This window comes from Salvelinus sp. IW2-2015, linkage group LG26 (assembly GCF_002910315.2).
Source record: "Salvelinus sp. IW2-2015 linkage group LG26, ASM291031v2, whole genome shotgun sequence".
In the NCBI taxonomy this organism is placed as follows: domain Eukaryota; kingdom Metazoa; phylum Chordata; class Actinopteri; order Salmoniformes; family Salmonidae; genus Salvelinus; species Salvelinus sp. IW2-2015.
In genome coordinates, this window is record NC_036866.1 from 4,905,999 (window position 1) to 4,926,764 (window position 20,766).

General features: G+C 42.9%; 1 protein-coding gene across 2 annotated transcripts in view; it reads left to right on the top strand.

Moving 5' to 3' along the window:
- The window catches only part of LOC111952384 (SUN domain-containing protein 1), a 27,171-nt gene extending 14,878 nt beyond the window's left edge, over positions 1-12,293 (top strand). For both annotated transcript variants that reach the window (XM_023971001.2, XM_023971000.2), the window contains exons 2-13: positions 5,672-5,774; positions 5,874-6,010; positions 6,175-6,450; positions 6,588-6,659; positions 6,938-7,086; positions 7,222-7,275; positions 7,365-7,415; positions 9,678-9,751; positions 10,080-10,212; positions 10,532-11,035; positions 11,231-11,320; positions 11,702-12,293. In XM_023971001.2, coding sequence (XP_023826769.1) covers positions 5,672-5,774; positions 5,874-6,010; positions 6,175-6,450; positions 6,588-6,659; positions 6,938-7,086; positions 7,222-7,275; positions 7,365-7,415; positions 9,678-9,751; positions 10,080-10,212; positions 10,532-11,035; positions 11,231-11,320; positions 11,702-11,824 — 1,766 coding nt within the window. In that variant the 3' untranslated portion in view covers positions 11,825-12,293. The remainder of the gene's footprint in view (positions 1-5,671; positions 5,775-5,873; positions 6,011-6,174; positions 6,451-6,587; positions 6,660-6,937; positions 7,087-7,221; positions 7,276-7,364; positions 7,416-9,677; positions 9,752-10,079; positions 10,213-10,531; positions 11,036-11,230; positions 11,321-11,701) is intronic.
- Positions 12,294-20,766: the final 8,473 nt, after the last annotated feature.

Below are 20,766 nucleotides of genomic sequence, written 5' to 3' on the forward strand. Positions count from 1 at the left end.
TGAGGGAGAGGTTGTTGTCCTGGCACCACACGGCCAGGCCTCTGACCTCCCTATAGGCTGTCTTGTCGGTGATCAGGCCTACCACTGTTGTGTCATTGGCAAATTTAATGATGCTGTTGGAGTCGTGCCAGGCCGTTCAGTCATGAGTGAACAGGGAGTACAGGAGGGGACTGAGCACGCACCCCYGAGGGGCCCCTGTGTTGAGGATCAGCGTGGCGCATGTGTTGTTACCTACCCTTACCACCTGGGGGCGGCCCGTTAGGAAGTCAAGGATCCAGTTGCAGAGGGAGGTGTTTAGTCCCAGGGTCCTTAGCTTATTGATGACCTTTGAGGGAACTATGGTGTTGAATGCTGAGCTGTAGTCAATGAATAGCATTCTCACATAGGTGTTCCTTTTGTCCAGGTGGGAAAGGGCAGTGTGGAGTGCAATGGAGATTGCACCATCTGTGGATCTGTTGGGGTGGTATGTAAATTTGAGTGGGTCTTGGGTTTCTGGGATGATGGTGTTGATGTGAGCCATGACCGGCCTTTCAAGGCACTTCATGGCTACAGACGTGAGTGCTACGGATCAGTAGTCGTTTAGGCAGGTTACCTTAGTGTTCTTGGGCACAGGGACTATGGTGGTCTGCTTAAAACATGTTGATATTACAGACTCGGACATGGAGAGGTTGAAAATGTCAGTGAAGACACTTGCCAGTTGGTCAGCGCATGCTCGCAGTACACGTCCTGGTAATCCATCGGGCCCTGTGGCCTTGTGAATGTTGACCTGTTTAAAGGTCTTACTCACGTCGGCTGCGGAGAGCTTGATCACAGTCTTCCGGAACAGCTGGTGCTCTCATGCATGTTTCAGTGTTATTCGCCTCGAAGCGAGCATAGAAGTAGTTAAGCTCATCTGTAGGCTTGTGTCACTGGGCAGCTCTCGGCTGTGCTTCCCTTTGTAGTCTGTAATGGTTTGCAAACCTTGCCACATCCGACGAGCGTCAGAGCCGGTGTACGTCAGAGCCGGTGTACTCGATCTTAGTCCTGTATTGATGCTTTGCCTGTTTGATGGTTCGTCGGCAAGCATAGCGGGATTTCTTATAAGCTTCCGGGTTAGAGTCCCGCTGAATGTGGCAGCTCTGGCCTTTAGCTCAGTGCGGATGCTGCCTGTAATCCTTTGCTTCTGTTTGCGGTATGTACGTACGGTCACTGTGGGGACGACATCATCGATGCACTTATTGATGAAGCCAATGACTGATGTGGTGTACTCCTCAATGCCATCGGAGGAATCCCAGAACATATTCCAGTCTGGGCTAGCAAAACAGTCCTGTAGCTTAGCATCTGCTTCATCTGACCACTTTTTTTATTGATCTAGTCACTGATGCTTCCTGCTTTAATTTTTGCTTGTAAGCAGGAATCGGGAGGATAGAATTATGGTCAGATTTGCCAAATGAAGGGTGAGGGAGAGCTTTGTATGTGTCTGTGTGTGTGGAGTATAGGTGGTCCAGAGTTCTTTTTCCTCTGGTTGCACATTTAACATGCTGATCGAAATTTGGTAAAACGGATTTAAGTTTCCCTGCATTAAAGTCCCCGGCTACTAGGAGCGCCGCTTCTGGGTGAGCTTTTTCTTGTTTGCTTATGACTGAATACAGCTCATTAATGCTGTCTTAGTGCCAGCCTCTGACTGTGGTGGTATGTAAACAGCTACAAAAAATACAGATGGAGGTAGGTAGTGTGGTCTACAGTTTATCATGAGATACTCTACCTCAGGCGAGTAATAGCTCTAGACTTCCTTAGATATCGTGCACCAGCTGTTTTTTACAAAAATACATAGTCCGCCGCCCCTTGTCTTACCAGACGCCGCTGTTCTATCCTGCCGGTACATCGTATAACCAGCCAGCTGTATGTCGTTCAGCCACGACTCTGTGAAGCATAAGATGTTACCGTTTTTAATGTCCCTTTGGTAGTTTAATCTTCCGCGTAACTTGTCAATTTTTTGGGGGTCCAATGATTGCACGTTTGCAAGCAGAATGGAGGAAGTGGAGGTTTATTCGATCGCCTGCGAATTCTCAGAAGGCAGCTGGACCTTCGGCCCCTCTTTTTCCGCCTCCTCTTCACACAGATCATGGGGATCGGGGCCTGTTCCTGAGGAAGCAGTGTAAGGAAAAAGGGGATTCTGCTAGTCCGTGGTGAGTAATCGCAGTCCTGATGTCCAGAAGTTTTTTTCGGTCATAAGAGATGGTAGCGGCAACATTATGTACAAGATAAGTGACATAAGTATTTGCGTAAATAAGCAAACAAAAAAACACAATTGGCTGGGGGCACGTAAAACGTCTGCCATCTCCTCCGGCGCCATCTTAACCTAAAGACATCAAATCTATGAAATAACACATGGAATCATGTAGTAGCCAAAAAAGTAGCCACCCTTTGCCTTGATGACAGTTTTGCACATTCTTGGCATTCTCTCAACCAGCTTCACCTGGAATGCTTTTCCAACAGTCTTGAAGGAGTTTCCATCACTGACACCAACAAAGCACCCCCACTCCATTACACCTCCTCCATGCTTCACGGTGGGAACCACACATGCTGAGATCATCCGTTCACCTACTGTGCGTTTCACAAAGACATGGCGGTTTGAACCAAAAATCTCAAATTTGGACTCAAAGGACAGATTTCCTCTGGTTTAATGTCCATTGCTCGTGTTTCTTGGCCCAAGCAAGTATCTTCTTCTTATCGTTGTACTTTAGTAGTGGTTTCTTTGCAGCAATTTGACCATGAAGGCCTGATTCATGCAATCTCCTCTGAACAGTTGATGTTGAGATGTCTGTAACTTGAACTCTAAAGCATGTATTTGGGCTGCAATCTGAAGTGTAGTTAACTCTAATGAACTTATCCTCTGCAGCAGAGGTAACTGAAATTTTCCGAATTGACTGACCTTTGTCTTAAAGTTTCTCTTTGCATATTTGAGCTGTTCAAGTCTATATTATGGCAAGATCTTTTACCAAATAGGGCTATCTTCTGTATACCACACCTACCTTGTCACAACACAACTGATTGGCTCAAACACATTAAGAAGGAAAGAAATTCCACAAATTTACTTTTAACAAGGCGCACCTGTTAATTGAAATGCATTAAGTCAAGTCATGTTTGGGCACCTACTCATTCCAGGGTTTTTCTTTATTTTTACTCTTTTCTACATTGTAGAATAATAGTGAAGACATCAACTATGAAATAACACATATGGAATCATGTAGTAACCAAAAAAGTGTTAAACAAATCAAAATATATTTGGATTCTTCAAAGTAGCCACCCTTTGCCTTGACAGTTTTGCACACTTGTGGCATTCTCTCAACCAGCTTCATGAGGTAGTCACCTGGAATGCATTTCAATTAACAGGTGTGCCTTGTTAAAATTACATTTGTGGAACTTCTTTCCTTCTTAATGCATTTGAGCCAATCAGTTGTGTTGTGACAAGGTAGTGGTGGTATACAGAAGGTGACTCCAAACGTTTGACTGTTACTGTACATATGAGATGAGTAAAGCAGTATGTAAACATTTATTAAAGTAACTAGTGTTCCGTTAATAAAGTGGCCAGTGATTCCATGTATATAGGGCTGAGGGTTGAGTAACTGGGTGGTAGCCGGCTAGTGATGGCTATTTAACAGTCTGATGGCCTTGAGATCGAAGCTGCTTTTCAGTCCCAGCTTTGATGCACCTGTACTGACCTCTCCTTCTGCCAGTTAGCTAATGCTAATCCGTGCTAGCGCTGTTTGAAAGTTGAAGTTCATTCCTACACAGCCACAGTTAGCATTGCACTGAGTAATATGTAAGTTACTAAGTACGCACAAAAAAAATTCTAAGGTTAGTTTTATCCCTAACCAGATCTGGCTTTGTCAGGCTTTACCCAAATCACCTTGCAGATCTGGTTTTGATAGCTCTAGCCTTTTCATATGACTATGCCAATGCTGCCTGTGTAGTATTCAGGCCTTACTGTAACGTTAATTACTGAGATGTCTTTTATTGTACAATGGGGTGTGTGTGGGTGGTTGGGGGATGGGGGGGGGGGGGTGCGCATGAGAGAGCAGTGTGAGGTGCTGTAGATTAACTGGATTAGAGATTATACAGGAGAGCATCTGTCAGAGAGCCTCTCTCTTACCACCAGCTCTGGGCTAACGCTATCACCTCCTTCTCTAGGATAGGGGGCAGCATTTTCACGTTTGGATGAAAAGCATACCCAAATTCAACTGCCAGCTACTCATCCCCAGAAGATAAGATACGCATATTGTTAGTAGATTTGGATAGAATAGACTCTGAAGTTTCTAAAACTGTTTGAATCATGTCTGTGAGTATAACATAACTTATTTAGCAGGCGAAACCCTAAGGACAAACCATTCAGAAGTTGTTGTTTTTTAGGTCACTCTCTTTTCAATTAGTTTTCATTGGGAAACCAATTTTTTTATTTACCTTCTTGCAGTTCCTACCGCTTCCACTGGATGTCAACAGTCTTTAGAAATTGGTTGAGGGTTTTTCCTTCGTGTAATGAAGAAGTACAGCCATTTTGAATCAGGGACACGTTGTGTCCTGTTTGTTAGAGGCGCATGACCAGAAGGCTAGCTACAGTTTGTTTTAATCCTGTATTGAACACAGATCATCCCATCTTCAATTTTATCGATTATTTACGTTAAAAAATACCTAAAGTTGTATTACAAAAGTAGTTTGAAATGTTTTGGCAAAGTTTACAGGTAACCTTTGAGATATTTTGTAGTCACGTTTCACAAGTTGGAACCGGTGTTTTTCTGGATGAAACGCGCCAAATAAATGGACATTTTGGATATATATCGACAGAATTAATCGAACAAAAGGACCATTTGTGATGTTTATGGGACATATTGGAGTGCCAACAACAGAAGCTCGTCAAAGGTAAGGCATGAATTATATTTTTATTTCTGCGTTTTGTGTCGCGCCTGCAGGGTTGAAATATGCTTCTCTCTCTTTGTTTACTATGGTGCTATCCTCAGATAATAGCATCGTTTGCTTTCGCCAAAAAGCCTATTTGAATTCTGACATGTTGGCTGGATTCACAACCAGTGTAGCTTTAATTTGGTATCTTTCATGTGTGATTTAATGAAAGTTTGATTTTTATAGTAATTTATTTGAATTTGGCACAGGAAATTTGGCATCTTCTCTGGCTTTTGGCCAAGTGAGACAGTAGTGTCCCGCCTAAACTCAGATTTTTGGATATAAATATGAACTTTACCGAACAAAACATACATGTATTGTGTAACATGAAGTCCTATGAGTGTCATCTGATGAAGATCATCAAAGGTTAGTGATTAATTTTATCTCTATTTCTGCTTTTTGTTACTCCTCTCTTTGGCTGTAAAAATAGCTGTGTTTTTCTGTGGCTATGTACTGACCTAACATAATCGCACGGTGTGCTTTTGCCGTAAATCCTTTTTGAAATCAGACATGTTGGCTGGATTCACAACAAGGGTAGCTTTAATTTGGTGTGTGATTTCATGAAAGTTTGATTTTTATAGTAATTTATTTGAATTTGGCGCTCCGCATTTTTACTGGCTTTTGGCCAAGTGGGACGTTAGCGTCCCACATATCCCAGAGAAGTTAAAGCAGTTAGTATAACACAGTATCCTGTATGAGGTATTGTCTCTGTCTCTGTCTCTCTCTCTGTCAGACATGTCGCGGCGCAGTATGAGGCTGGTTTTAGGGGGATACTACCACCAGTCATCGGACGATGACGAGTCCTCCTCAGTTTCCTACAGGGAGAGCCCCGTGAGGTGTGTTTTGTGTTTCATGTTGTACCGTATAGCCTAATACAGTAGGCCTGACAAAGTTGCTTTAACAAAGCCCTTTCTCTCTCTCTCTCTCTCTCTCAGGGTTTTTACTAAGAGGAAGACAGGTGGTCGTAAAGTGGCGGCCTCTCGTACCTCCAGCCGGGCCAACAGCGTGGCTAGCACCGCTAGCAGCAAGGGTAGTACAGTGGAGCCACCCATCAATGCTGAGGACTACATTGGTACGGTTCACACCACTTCCTGCATCCACAGGCCTATACTGTATACACTGTACAGTATAGCTTTGTATTGCAGCTGCCTCTTTGTCTATGGTTGTAGTTAGTTTTGAATAGCCATAATAGCTAACCGTCTCTCTCTCTTTGTCCCCGCACCCCCTGCCCTTCAGGGGTCTCAAGCTTGGTTCAGAGGAGGAAGACCTTCCAGGAACCTCCTGCCCCAGCCCCCAGCCTGAACCTGGCTCCTAGCCCCAGGGGCTTCTCGTCCTGCCAGACCGGCCTGAACCAGGCCCAGAGCAAGAGCAGCGCCATAGACAGCTCTGGTTACTCCTCTTCAGAGGCAAGACGTTACAGAGGATACTCTGGAGACTCCTCCTTAGGCGAACAAAGGGTTAGCGCCAGCCAGAGATCTGGCACTAACAGGACAAGTGCTAGTGCCAATTGGAGTGAGTAGTGAGTAGTGAGTGTGTGAGTGTGTGTGTGTGTGTGTGTGTGTGTGTGTGTGTGCTAGCGTAGCATTAGCCGGTCTCTATGCTTGTAGCTTGTTTGTTAGCATTAGCTTTTTCTCTGTCTCCTCCTGTAGCCCCTCCGTTTATCCCGGTCGATGTGAGGAAGGCCATTCTAATTGCCATCCTCCTCATCCTCTTGACCTTCGGTGAGTGACATCACACCACAGAATCAGACAGTCTATAGTTCTATAGAACTTCCATGAAAAGAACCAACAGCACTGTTACTTTATTGGTGCCAGCAGTACATTGTCCACAGATGACATGCCTAACCATAGTACTTACTGACAATTTAAATAACCGAAGTACAACACACACACACCCATTGTTGACGAGCAAAAATGTTCTAAATGTTGTCTGTGTAGCCTGTCCTGTATGATAATGTGCTCCTTAGTGTATTCAAGTCTATTCTACCCCTTTCTGCTAGGCTGCTGGCACCTTGCCCCCTTGGTATGGGCCACCCTGACTTCAGCCCTGAATGCTATCACTATGACCCTGAACCGAGCTGTCATCTCCCCGACTCCGCCACCTGTCTTCACTACGCCACCTGTCTTCACTCCGCCTGTCAAGGCTATGGTAGGATCTGATGGGACCACATACCCGGCAATAATCTCTCGTTCTCTTGATTTGGTAGGATGCTGCATTGACGCTCTGCATGTGTACTCCTGGATTGTACAATTAATAGCTTGTTTGTTGACACTCTTTCTGCAGGATGGAGCTTCGGTATTTCATTCTGCTCTGGAAGACAAGATGAACACCATCCTGGTAAGAGAGACAAAGAGAGAATGCACAAACTATACTGCATTTGGGTGTATTTATTTGGTTAACTGACTTGTGTACGTGTTCTCCCGCAGAGAGAAATAGAAATTCTTAAGAAGGAAGACAAGCAGAAATTTGTAACCGAGGTGAGTACTCTATAGTGCAGTATTATGTGGAATGGGGTGTCATAAGGTCCTATAACAGTCTAGTATGGAGAACAGGGTTTCGGTTATAGATGTCTGTAGTAGTGTAATAGGGATTCCTTTTATAGGGCTCTATAATAGTGCAGTATTTGGGAAATAGTGTTTTCTTTTTTATATAATATATATACACACACACACTACCGTTCAAAAGTTTGTGGTCACTTAGAAATGTCCTTATTTTTGAAAGAAAAGCAACAAAAAAAATCCATTTAAAATAACATCAAATTTATCAGAAATATAGTGTAGACATTGTTAATGTTGTAAATGACTATTGTAGCTGGAAACGGCTGATTTTTAATGGAATATCTACATAGGCCCATTATCGGCAACCATCACTTCTGTGTTCCAATGGCACAATGTGTTAGCTGTTAGCAGTTGTTATTCTTCAATAACACAAACCCCAAAGCAAATCGGGGAGAAAAATGTATTTATTTGAAAAGGACAAATCATAGATGCTATGCTGGGAGGTAGATGTTCATTCCCCCTGTTATCCTCAGCTTTTCTCCACAGAGCAAATAACAGGATGTCATGTATAAGCCCCCAACCTAGCTTGGGGTTGACCAATCAGAAGTCCTTGCAGTACAACTGGGCCAATGGTCAAATGCTCCAGACTCAATGTACAGAACATAGCTCTGAGTTGAGGACTGACATTCCACAGATTCTAAACAGCTGTTGAACTGAAAACCAACTCCTATTTACATTGACAATTCCCTGTTGACAATAGTATTCTATTTAGTTTAGTACTCTCGTCCTCATCCTCTGCGTTGTGTGTTTATCATCAAAATAGTATTATATAGCTAATCTAAGTTTATAATTTTAGAAGGCTAATTGATCATTAGAAAACCCTTTTGCAATTATGTTAGCACAGCTGAAAACTGTAGTACTGATTAAAGAATCAATAAAACTGGCCTTCTTTAGACTAGTTGAGTATCTGGAGCATCAGCATTTGTGGGTTTGATTACAGGCTCAAAATGGCCAGAAACAAAGAAATAACTTCTGAAATTCGTCCGTCTATTCTTGTTCTGAGAAATGAAGGCTATTCCATTTGTGAAATTGCCAAGAAACTGAAGATCTCGTACAACGCTGTGTACTACTCCCTTCACAGAACGGCACAGAACGGCGCAAACTGGCTCTAACCAGAATAGAAAGGGGAGTAGGAGGCCCCGATGCACAACTGAGCAAGAGGACGAGTACATTAGAGTGTCTAGTTTGAGAAACAGATGCCTCACAAGTCCTCAACTGGCAGCTTCATTAAATAGTACCCGCAAAACACCAGTCTCAACAGTGAAGCGGCGACTCCAGGATGCTGGCCTTCTAGGCTTTGCTGGTGACACTGTCTGTGATTTATTTAGAATTCAAAGTACACATAACCAGCATGGCTACCACAGCATTCTGCAGCGATACACCATCCCATCTGGTTTGCGCTTAGTGGGACTATCATTTATTTTTCAACAGGACAATGACCCAACACACCTCCAGGCTGTGTAAGGGCTATTTGACCAAGAAGGAGAGTGATGGAGTGCTGCATCAGATGACTTGGCCTCCACAATCACCCGCCCTCAACCCAATTGAGATTGTTTGGGATGAGTTGGACCGCAGAGTGAAGGAAAAGCAGTCTATTTTTTTATTTTACCTTTATTTAACTAGGCTAGTTAGTTAAGATAAAATTATTATTTACAATGACGGCCAAACCCGGACGACGCTGAGTTAATTGGGAGTCCTATAAGGGCGGCGCACAATCACGGCTGGATGTGATTCAGCCTGGATTCAAAAGGGACTGTAGTGACGCCTCTTGCACTGAGATGCAGTGCCTTAGATCGCTGCGCCACTCGGGAGCGCAGCATATGTGGCAACTCCTTCAAAACTGTTGGAAAAGTATTCCAGGGGAAGCTGGTTGAGAGAATGCCAAGAGTTAAGGCAAAGGGTGTCTACTTCGAAGAATCTAAAATGTAAAATATATTTTGATTTCTTTAACATTTTTTTTTTTTTTTTACGACATGATTCCATGTGTTATTTCATAGTTGTGATGTCTTCACTATTATTCTACAATGTAGAAAATAGTAAAAATAAAGATAAACCCTGGACTGAGTAGGAGTGTCCAAATTTTTGACTGGTACTGTATATATGTATGTTTTGTTCTATAGAATTGTTGTATATTTACGTATATGGTTGAGATGGAGTCTTTGTGCTCGTCTATCCCAACAGATGGTAGAGAGACTGCAGACAGACTTGGCAGACGTGAGAACAGACATGAGGGACGTGAGAGTGAGAGTGGACAGGTGAGTGTGTGGCCGGCCCAATCCAGAACCTGCCCCCTAGCTTCTGCCCCTACCTCCTAGCATCTACCTCCTGTCCTTAGCCCTAGCTCCTGTCCCATGCTCCCTAGGCACTTGGGAAGATTTGAAAGGAGTGAAAACATACTCCCATACTTTTTCTGTTAACCAATCTAATGTCCAAACCTTGTTTGCAAAAAAAACTTTGGATTTAAGACAATCTTAACTTAGCCTTTTAAAATGTTTTGTGAGTTTGCTGTCTCAGGGGGTTGAAGATAAATAAATATCTCTGTTTCTCACTGGACAATTAAGTTCTATTTTTTTTCTTTTGTAGTGTGAATCCACTGGATTGGGAGCATCGTTTGAGCCAGCAGACAGCCGGCTTCACCAGTCAGGTGGGCGAGCTGAAGGACCAACACACACACGTCAGGCAGAGAGTCGCTGCCCTGGAGGACCAGAGTGCCACGGTAATGTACACAACACGCAAACTCAAGTCAAATTTGTAGCACTGAACTTTTGCACTTTCTTAAGTGGTTCTGCATAAGAGATGGTGCTAAATAACTCAAATGTGAATGGCTGAGTCCAAAATGGCACCCAATTCCCTACATAGTGCACTACATTTCCCATTTTAGTCATTTAGCAGACGCTCTCCTCCAGAGCGACTTACAATTACTTTTGACCAGAGCCCTATGGTAGTGCACTATATAGGGAATGGGGTGCCGTTTGGGACATAGTAATTGATGAGCCTTCCTAACCTAATGGATGTGGTCTGTCTGTGTTGTGTAGCTGGGGAAGCAGGTCTACTCTGTTCAGAACCAGCCTCCTCCAGCTCCCAACCCCACCACAGCCAACACACACCTGACCCCTGAGCTCGAAGAGGCCATGGCCAAATGGCTGCATGAGAATGTGCCCCAGAATGAGCCACAGATGGTGAAAGAGGTTGTGAAGAACTGCAGTCCCCTATTGGCTGACAGGATGCCAGACTTTGCCTTGGAGTCCCAAGGTGCCAGTGTTGTGAGCACACGGTGTTCCGAGACGTACCGTACCCGCTCGGCATGCGTGTCCTTCCTGGGTGTACCCCTCTGGTACCCCTCTGAGAACCCCCGCACTGTTATCCAGGGCCAGGCGGTGCAAGCTGGGAAGTGCTGGGCGTTCCACGGAGCGCAGGGCACCCTGGTCATCGCCCTATCTCATCCTGCCCACGTTACCCACGTCACACTGGAGCACCTGCCGGTCTCCAACGCGCCCACCGGACGCATCGACAGCGCGCCCAAGGACTTCTCTGTCTACGTGAGTCATCTGTGACCTCTAGCTCTTCCCTGACACTCTATTCAGTGCACAACTTTTGCCCAGAGCCACATCTACATAATCTACTGTTGAAGATTTCCTACAGAGATGTTTAGAGCAGTATGGTGAATATCTTTAACGCTGATGACTAATTTCTGTCTTTAAAAATCGGTCTCATCTCTTTCTCTCTCTGTGCAGGGTATGTCCACTGAGACAGAAGACGGCACCTGGCTGGGAACCTTCACTTATGACCAGCACGGAGGGGCAATCCAGACCTTCCAACTGCCTGTGAGTCCCATCATTTAAACTTTGCCTCGGTTGTATTCATTAGTACACACCGTTTCAAAATGAAGCAAAACAATTTGCTACAGAAAATTAGCATTTCTTATTGGACAAGTTCAGGTAGTCCCTCCCTCTTTCAGTTTTTCTTCCATTTGGTGCCTAGTGAATACGACCTCTGGTTAGGATTACTAGGTTATTTTTGGGGGGCGTGAGACATTAGTCGGGCTCGATGTTTATGCAACAGACTATAGCTGAAATAAGCCTGGAATAGAACTGGACCAGGACCATAGAACGAAGTTCTAACTACCTAGCTAGTAGCTACTGTTGACCCTCCATTCAGTCATCAGTTGTGTTGCTTGTTCTAACCCTTCCTGTTCTCTCTGTCAGAACCCTACCAGGGCCATCTATTATTTCGTGGAGCTGCGCGTTCAGAGTAACTGGGGTCACCTGGAGTACACATGCGTGTACCGCTTCCGTGTGCACGGACACATGGCGGCCTCCTCCAAGTGAGAGGCGTTCACCGTCCACCTCAACCGCAGACCTCCGAGGCTTCGCTTTCATATCGGAGCAACATTCTTTTTGCATCTCAACATTATGACGGACCATTCTAAATAAATGTATTTATTTGGCGTAATCTGGATGGCTTCCTAAACTGGCTTCTGCCGGGTGTGAGGTCAGAGGTCAGCAGGGGTTTAAGTTACAATTTGCAGTTTCATTTCTGGAAGAGGTATTGACGTGGCTAATAAGTGTGGGGATGAGTTTTTGAGAGTTTCAAATTGAACTGTTTGTGTGCGTGTGTATGCTTTTGAGCATCGATTATTTGTTTGCATTTTAACGCCCGGCCACAGCGGACAAAGATTTCAGATTGTACTTTGAATGTGTGTTTATGACAATCCCTCCTGTGTTACTGGGCTCTTATTTTGTTTAATTTTATCTGTGTCTTAAAATGATATACAAAGGTTTAATTATGGTTAAAAAGAACGTTGTTGGATGTATATTTTGCAAGTATCAAGATGTATTGTTCATGTATTTTATTAGTACGATAAGAATTGGATGTAATATGCTTGTAAATTATTTTTCTGTTGGTCTGAATGGTTAAGTCTCGACGCACCTTGCCAATAGGCTTCCTATTACAGGATGAACTATATGATTGTAGATGCTTTCTACTTTGCATTTGGTAATGCACTGGTGTTTCAATGCCCTTTATAAAAATAGAGACTAGAGAGAAATAGACAGGCGCACAGAGGTTGCAACGTATTGTCTTTTACATGTAATAATTTTTTTTAAACCCTTTTTTCCCAATTTCATGGTATCTAATTGGTAGTTACCGTCTTGTCTCATCGCTGCAACTCCCATATGGGCAAGGCGAAGGTCGAGAGCCGTGCGTCTTCCGAAACACAACCCAACCAAGCCACACTGCTTCTTGACACAATGCCCACTTAACCCGGAAGCCAGCCGCACCAATGTGTCGGAGGAAACGCCATACACCTGGCGACCGTGTCAGCGTGCACTGCGCTTGGCCCGCCACAGGAGTCGCTAGTGCGCGATGGGACAAGGACATCCCTGCCGGCCAAACCCTTCCCTAATCCGGATGAAGCTGGGCCAATTGTGCACCGCTCCATGGGTCTCCCAGTCGGGCTGGCTGCGACAGAGCCTGGACTCTAACCTAGAATCTCTAGTGGCACAGCTAGCACTGCGATGCAGTGCCTTAGATCACTGTACCACTCGGGAGGCCTGGAACGTATTGTCTGAACTAAAAAATACAGCTTAGTTTACATGGCTTGCAGCATTTATTTTTGTTTTATTTTAAGTCTTAATTTGTATTTTTACCAATTTTGATCAGTTTAATAGTAGTGTACGCACGTTTAGCATTCTTTTCAGATGCAAGGTACAAATCATAAAAAATAAATACATAATTTCTCTTACCAATTTTACTGCAATACTTGAATAACTTTCACCTCAAAGCAATGATGACTAAATGTCACGCTTTTCGCATTCTAAACATTTGTAAATAGCAAAAAACTAACTTTGTACTTTTTGCTAGTGTTTGATGAAAATAATCAGGAACTTTTTTATTTCATGTTTTAAATCATTATATTTACAATTACAGTATTATGTGCAGCAGTGGTAGCTACAGACTAACAAAAGACTGATCACAAAAAGGACCCATACAGTGTGATTAGCTCTCAATAGCATTTTTTTTTAGGTATTATGTTTTTCTGATGTTACGGCAGTGAAACATCATACTTAACGCTGGATCAATTTTAAGTTTGTCCAAATACAACAGAATATAAGTAAATAATTTCCCCATAGGAATGTAGTTCAATACCTGAAATGATTGGCTATGTATCCACCTCATTTTCGAATGCTTTTAAAACACAGAAGCAAAATGCGGAAAATATGGTTACAACTTCCTCCATGCTAGCGCATTATCATAATTCATGTATACAGTACCAGTCAAAAGTTGAGACACCTACTCATTGAAGGATTTTTCTTTATTGTTGTAGAATAATAGTGAAGACATCAAAACTATGAAATAGCACATGGAATCATGCAGTAAGCAAAAAAGTGATAAACATATCAAAATATATTTGAGTTTCTTCAAAGTAGCCACTCTTTGCCTTGATGACAGCTTTGTACACTTGGCATTCTCTCAACCAGCTTCACCTTCACCGTGGGAACCATACATGTGGAGATCATACGTTCACCTACTCTGCCTCTCACACATGGCGGTTAGAACCAAAAATCACAAATTTGGACTCATCAGACCAAAGAACAGATTTCCACCGGTCTAATGTCAATTGCTTGTGTTTCTTGGCCCAAACAAGTCTCTTCTTATTATTGGTGTCCTTTAGTAGTGGTTTCTTTGCAGCAATTTGACCATGAAGGCCTGATTCACGCAGTCTGCTCTGAACAGTTGATGTTGAGATTTGTCTGTTTCTTGAACTCTGTGAAGCATTTATTTGGGCTGAAATTTCTGAGGCTGGTAACTCTAATGAACGTATCCTTTGCAGCAGAGGTAACTCTGGGTCTTCCTTTCTTGTGGCGGTCCTCATGAGAGCCAGTTTCATCATAGCGCTTGATGGTTTTTGCAAATGCACTGGAAGAAACTTTCAGAGTTCTTAATGTTCCATATTGACTAACCTTCATGTCTTTAAAGTAATGATGGACTGTCGTTTCTCTTTGCTTATTTTAGCTGTTCTTGCCATAATATGGACTTGGTCTTTTGGCAAATAGGGCTATCTTTTGTATACCAACCCTACCCTGTCACAACACAACTGATTGGCTCAAACACATTAAGAAGGAAAGAAATTCCACAAATTAACTTTTAATGCACACCTGTTAATTGAAATGCATTCCAGGTGACTACCTCATGAAGCTGGTTGAGAGAATGCCAAGAGTGTGCAAAGCTGTCATCAAGGCAAAGGGTGGCTACTTTGAAGAATCTCAAATATATTTTGATTTGTTTTAACACTTTTTTGGTTACTACATGATTCCATATGTGTTACTTCATAGTTGATGTCTTCACTATTATTCTACAATGTAGAAAATAGTAACAATAAAGAAACCCTGGAATGAGTAGGTGTTTCCAAACTTTTGACTGGGACATATATATGCATACTGAATGTGTATGACATATACTCTGAAATTGAACGTACACATTTATTTTGGTTACTTTTCTGCAATAGTGCTCTTTGACAGAGTGGCATTTTGACAGGTACATGATCAGATGTTTAGAATTGGGACATACTGTACTTAACCAGGTGTGTGTTTATATTGGCATGAAATGGGATAAAACATTTTGAAACAGGAAGATAGTACCTGAAGTTGTTAAAGAATTCAGAATTGTTTTGTGTTGCAAAATTGTTGCTACATTGTACCCAACTGAATACAGCACAGGTGAACATAATGCTCATGATATTGGTTTGTATTTATTTAACCATGTGCATATCAAACATAATTGAATGAAGGACATTGTGTTATTTATGAGTTTTTCAAATACTCAGTGGTCTATATATGATATTTATTTGCTATAGATCAGGTCATTGATAATGCATCAATATTGTACCATGTAATTAATGTAGGGTAATGTAAAATGACTGCAGAAGTCTTCCCTTGGACTGTTATATCCAAGTCCAGGCACTCGTGTGGGTTTGAAAGTAAAAAAATACTTTAATTTATGGGCTACATCATTATTGAAATTGTATCGGCTTACTGCGTCTGATACAAAATGGAGGAGATGCAGTTATATAGCCTTGACTCACTTTGTATCAGACACCCTGATGAAGGACTAAGCCGATACGCATTAGTGTATTTTAATAATGTTGTAGCCCATTAATGAAAGGCTTCCTAACTTTCCAACCCATCAGGTTCGTTGACTTTGATTGTTTATGCCACTTATCACTTATTTGATGTTATAATTTTCCCATATGCTTTTTAATTCCTATTCCCCTCAAAGAGCACCTGTGGTTGTTTTGGAATACCTGAAGCGCTTCTGCTACGTTTTTTTTTTTCTTTAAGGTGTTATAGACATTGGAGTGACAAATAAAACTTCTCAACCCTGTTGCTTTTATCAACTCATTATTTTAACTCAAATTGCTCAGCAATGCTTTAAAGTAAAGCTACAGTGGCTTCAGAAAGTAGTCATACCTCTTGACTTTTGACTATTGACTACTCTTGACTATTCAACATTTTGTTGTGTTACAGCCTGAATTAAAAAATGGACTAAAATATGTTTCACCCATTTACCCACAATACTCCATATTGACAAGGTGAAAACTTGTTTTTATTACTTTTTGCACATGTCTCATTTACAGAAGTATAAGAATATTTTGAAGATAAATACACAACGCAGAGACAGAGAACGAGAGGTCAAGAGTACTAAAAGTCAATAGAGTAGTAACGTTCAATAGGGAATTATCAATGGAAATAGTTGGTTTTCAGTTCAACGTCTGTTAGGAATGTCAGTCCTGAACTCATAGCTACGTGTGGCACGCTCTCATTGGTCCAACATGAAATAGGATACTTGTTTGGTCATTGGCACAGTTTTATTGCAAGGAGTTGTAATTGTCAACCAAGTCAACCACAGGCTAGGGATGGGTTATAAAGTACATCCTGTCCCTTTGTTTTGTGGAGAGAATCACAGGGGACAGGGGCGCATGAACATCAACCATCAACCGCCCCGCATGATTTGTTCTCTCTGAATAAACCTATTATCTGTGAGCTGCTCTGACAGCTGGTGCTTAAAGCTAGTGAGGGAGATATGAGTCTCCAGCTTCAGTGATGTTTGCAGTTCGTTCCAGTCATTGGCAGCAGAGAACTGGAAGGAAAGGCGGCCGAAGGAGGAATTGGCTTTGGGGGTGACCAGTGAAATATACCTGCTGGAGCGCGTGCTGCGGGCGGGTGCTGCTATGGTGACAAGTGAGTTGAGATAAGGTGGGACTTTACCTAGCAGGGTCTTGTAGATGACCTGGAGCCAGTGGGTTTTGCGACGGATATGAAGCGAGGACCAGCCAACGAGAGCATACAGGTCGCAGTGGTGGGTAGTATATGGGGCTTTGGTGACAGAACGGATGGCACTGTGATAGACTACATCCAATTTGCTGAGTAGAGTGTTGGAGGCTATTTTGTAAATGACATCGCTGAAGTCGAGGATCGGTAGGATAGTCAGTTTTACTAGGGTATGTTTGGCAGCATGAGTGAAGGATGCTTTGTTGCGAAATAGGAAGCCAATTCTAGATTTAATTTTGGTTCGGGGATGCTTAATGTGAGTCTGGAAGGAGAGTTTTCAGTCTAACCAGACACCTAGGTATTTGTAGATGTCCACATATTCTAAGTCAGAACCGTCCAGAGTAGTGATGGACGGGTGTGTAGGTGTGGGCAGCGATCGGTTGAAGAGCATGCATTTAGTTTTACTTGTATTTAAGAGCAATTGGAGGCCACGGGACGAGAGTTGTATGGCATTGAAGCTCGTCTGGAGGTTAGTTAACACAGTGTCCAAAGAAGGGCCAGAAGTATACAGAATGGTATACCTCTGCGTAGAGGTGGATCAGAGAATCAGCAGCAGCAAGAGCAACATCATTGATGTATACAGAGAAAAGAGTCGGCCCGAGAATTGAACCCTGTGGCACCCCCATAGAGACTGCCAGAGGTCCGGACAACAGGCCCTCCGATTTGACACACTGAACTCTGTCAGAGAAGTAGTTGGTGAACCAGGTGATGCAGTCATTTGAGAAACCAAGGCTGTTGAGTCTGCCGATAAGAATGTGATGATTGACAGAGTCGAAAGCCTTGGTCAGGTCGATGAATACAGCTGCACAGTATTGTCTCTTATCGATGGCAATTATGATATCATTTAGGACCTTGAGCGTGGCTGAGGTGCACCCATGACCAGCTCGGAAACCAGATTGCATAGCGGAGAAGGTACGGTGGGATTCGAAATGGTCAGTAATCTGTTTGTTAACTTGGCTTTCGAAGACCTTAGAAAGGCAGGATAGGACAGATATAGGTCTGCAGCAGTTTGGGTCTAGAGTGTCTCCCCCTTTGAAGAGGGGGATGATCGTGGCAGCTTTCCAATCTTTGGGATACGAAAGAGAGGTTGAACAGGCTAGTAATAGGGGTTGCAACAATTTCGGCAGATAATTTTAGAAAGAGATGGTCCAGATTTTCTAGCCCTGCTGATTTGTAGGGGTCCAGATTTTGCAGCTCTTTCAGAACATCAGCTATCTGCATTTGGGTGAAGGAGAAATGGGGGAGGCTTGGGCAAGTTGCAGTGAGGGGTGCAGGGCAGTTGACCGGTGTAGGGGTAGCCAGGTGGAAAGCATGGCCAGCCGTAGAAAAATGCTTCTTGAAATTCTCAATTATCGCGGGTTTATCGGTGGTGACAGTGTTTCCTAGCCTCAGTGCAGTGGGCAGCTGGGAGGAGGTGCTCTTATTCTCCATGGACTTTACAGTGTCCCAGAACTTTTTGGAGTTTGTGCTACAGGATACAAATTTCTGTTTGAAAACGCTAGCCTTTGCTTTCCTAACTGCCTGTGTATATTGGTTCCTAACTTTCCTGAAAAGTTGCATATCGTGGGGACTATTCGATGCTAATGCAGTACGCCACAGGATGTTTTTGTGCTGGTCAAGGGCAGTCAGGTCTGGAGTGAACCAAGGGCTATATCTGTTCCTGGTTAAAAAAAAATTGAATGGGGCATGCTTATTTAAGATGGTGAGGAAAGCTTCTTTTAAAGAATAACCAGGCATCCTCTACTGACAGAATGAGGTCAATATCCTTCCAGGATACCCGGGCCAGGTCGATTAGAAAGGCCTGCTTGCTGAAGTGTTTTTGGGAGTGTCTGACAGTGATGAGGGGTGGTCGCTTGACCGCAGACCTATTACGGATGCAGGCAGTGATCTCTGAGATCCTGGTTGAAGACAGCAGAGGTGTATTTGGAGGGTAGGATGGTTAGGATGATATCTATGAGGGTGCCCGTGTTTACGGATTTGGGGTTGTACCTGGTGGGTTCATTGATAATTTTTGTGAGATTGAGACCATCAAGCTTAGATTGTAGGATGGCCGGGGTGTTAAGCATGTCCCAGTTTAGGTCACTTAACAGCACGAGCTCTGAAGATAGATGGGGGGCAATCAATTCGTATATGGTGTCCAGGGCACAGCTGAGGGCAGAAGGTGGTCTATAGCAAGCGGCAACGGTAAGAGACTTGTTTCTGGAGAGGTGGATTTTTAAAAGTAGAAGCTCGAATTGTTTGGGCACAGACCTGGATAGTAAGACAGAACTCTTTAGGCTATCCCTGCAGTAGATTGCAACTCCGCCCCATTTGGCAGTTCTATCTTGTCAGAAAATGTTATAGTTAGGGATGGAAATTTCAGGGGTTTTGGTGGTCTTCCTAAACCATGATTCAGACACGGCTAGGACATCCGGGTTGGCAGAGTGTGCTAGGGCAGTGAATAAAACAAACTTAGGGAGGAGGCTTCTAATGTTAACATGCATGAAAACAAGGCTTTTACGGTTACAGAAGTCAACAAATGAGAGAGCCTGGGGAATGGGAGTGTAGCTAGGCACTGCAGGGCCTGGATTAACCTCCACATCACCAGAGGAACAGAGGAGGAGTAGGATAAGGGTACGGCTAAAGGCTAAAAGAACTGGTGTGTGCTAGTATCGTGTCAGAACTGAGAGAGTAGAAGGCCGATTTCTGGGCAGTGAGAATGGATTCAAGCGATAATGTAACAGACAAAGGTATGGTAGGATGTGAATAAGTGGGTGTAAACCTGTGCATAGAGGGACGATTAAGAGATATTGTCTCTAGAATATCATTTAAACAGGTGATGTCGCCGCATGTGTGGGAGGTGGAACTAAGGTTTAACTAAGGCGTATTGAGCAGGGTAAGAGGCTCCTCAGTGAAATAAGCAATTATTATAACCAAATCTGCAATGGACAAGGCATATTGACATTAGGGAGAGGCATTCATAGCCGAGTGATCATAGGAGTCCAGTGAGTGGCTTCAGGCAGCTTGGGCTGGTCTAGCAGCTAGCAGAAGGGCCTTTAACCTTTATTAACACCATTCCGGATCGGGAGCATCCTCATCAGTAAAAGCGACGGCTAGCAAGCCTAGCATAGCGCCACAATAATTAATAGCATATACAATATCATGAAATCACAAGTCCAATACAACAAATGAAAGATAAACATTTGTGAATCCAGCATCATTTCGATTTTTTAAAAATGTTTTACAGCGAAAACACAATATGTATTTCTATTAGCTAACACAATAGCCAAAGCTCAACGGCATATTTTACCATGTTTCTACGCATAGGTAGGCTTATACAAAACCGACCAATATTCGGATATATTAGTTCATAACCAAGAAACAACTTCATAGATGACAGTCTTATAACATGTTATACAATAAAATGTATGTTTTGTTCGAAAATGTGCTATATTGAGGTAATAATCATAGTTGTTTACATTGCAGCTTACCATCAAAATATCACCAAGCAGCCAGAATATTACAAGAGAGCAACGTGAAATAACCTAAATACTCATCATAAAACTTTATGAAAAATATACATGGTGTACAGCAATTGAAAGATAAACATCTTGTGAATACACGCCAATATTTCGATTTTTTTTAAGTGTTTTTACAGCGAAACACAATATAAGCATTATATTTAGCTTATCCACATAGCCAAACACACAACAGAATTTATTCACCGCATAGATAGCATGTGCAAAACAGCAAAGATATAAAATTAATCACTAACCTTGACAACTTCATCAGATGACAGTCTTATAACATCAGGTTATACAACTACACTTATGTTTTTCGAAATGTGCATATTAGAGCTGCAAACCGGGTTATACATTGTGAATATGTAAGCATGATTCACCAGAATGGTCCGGAGCTATTTTGACACTCACCTATTGACCAAAGAATCATCATAAACTTTA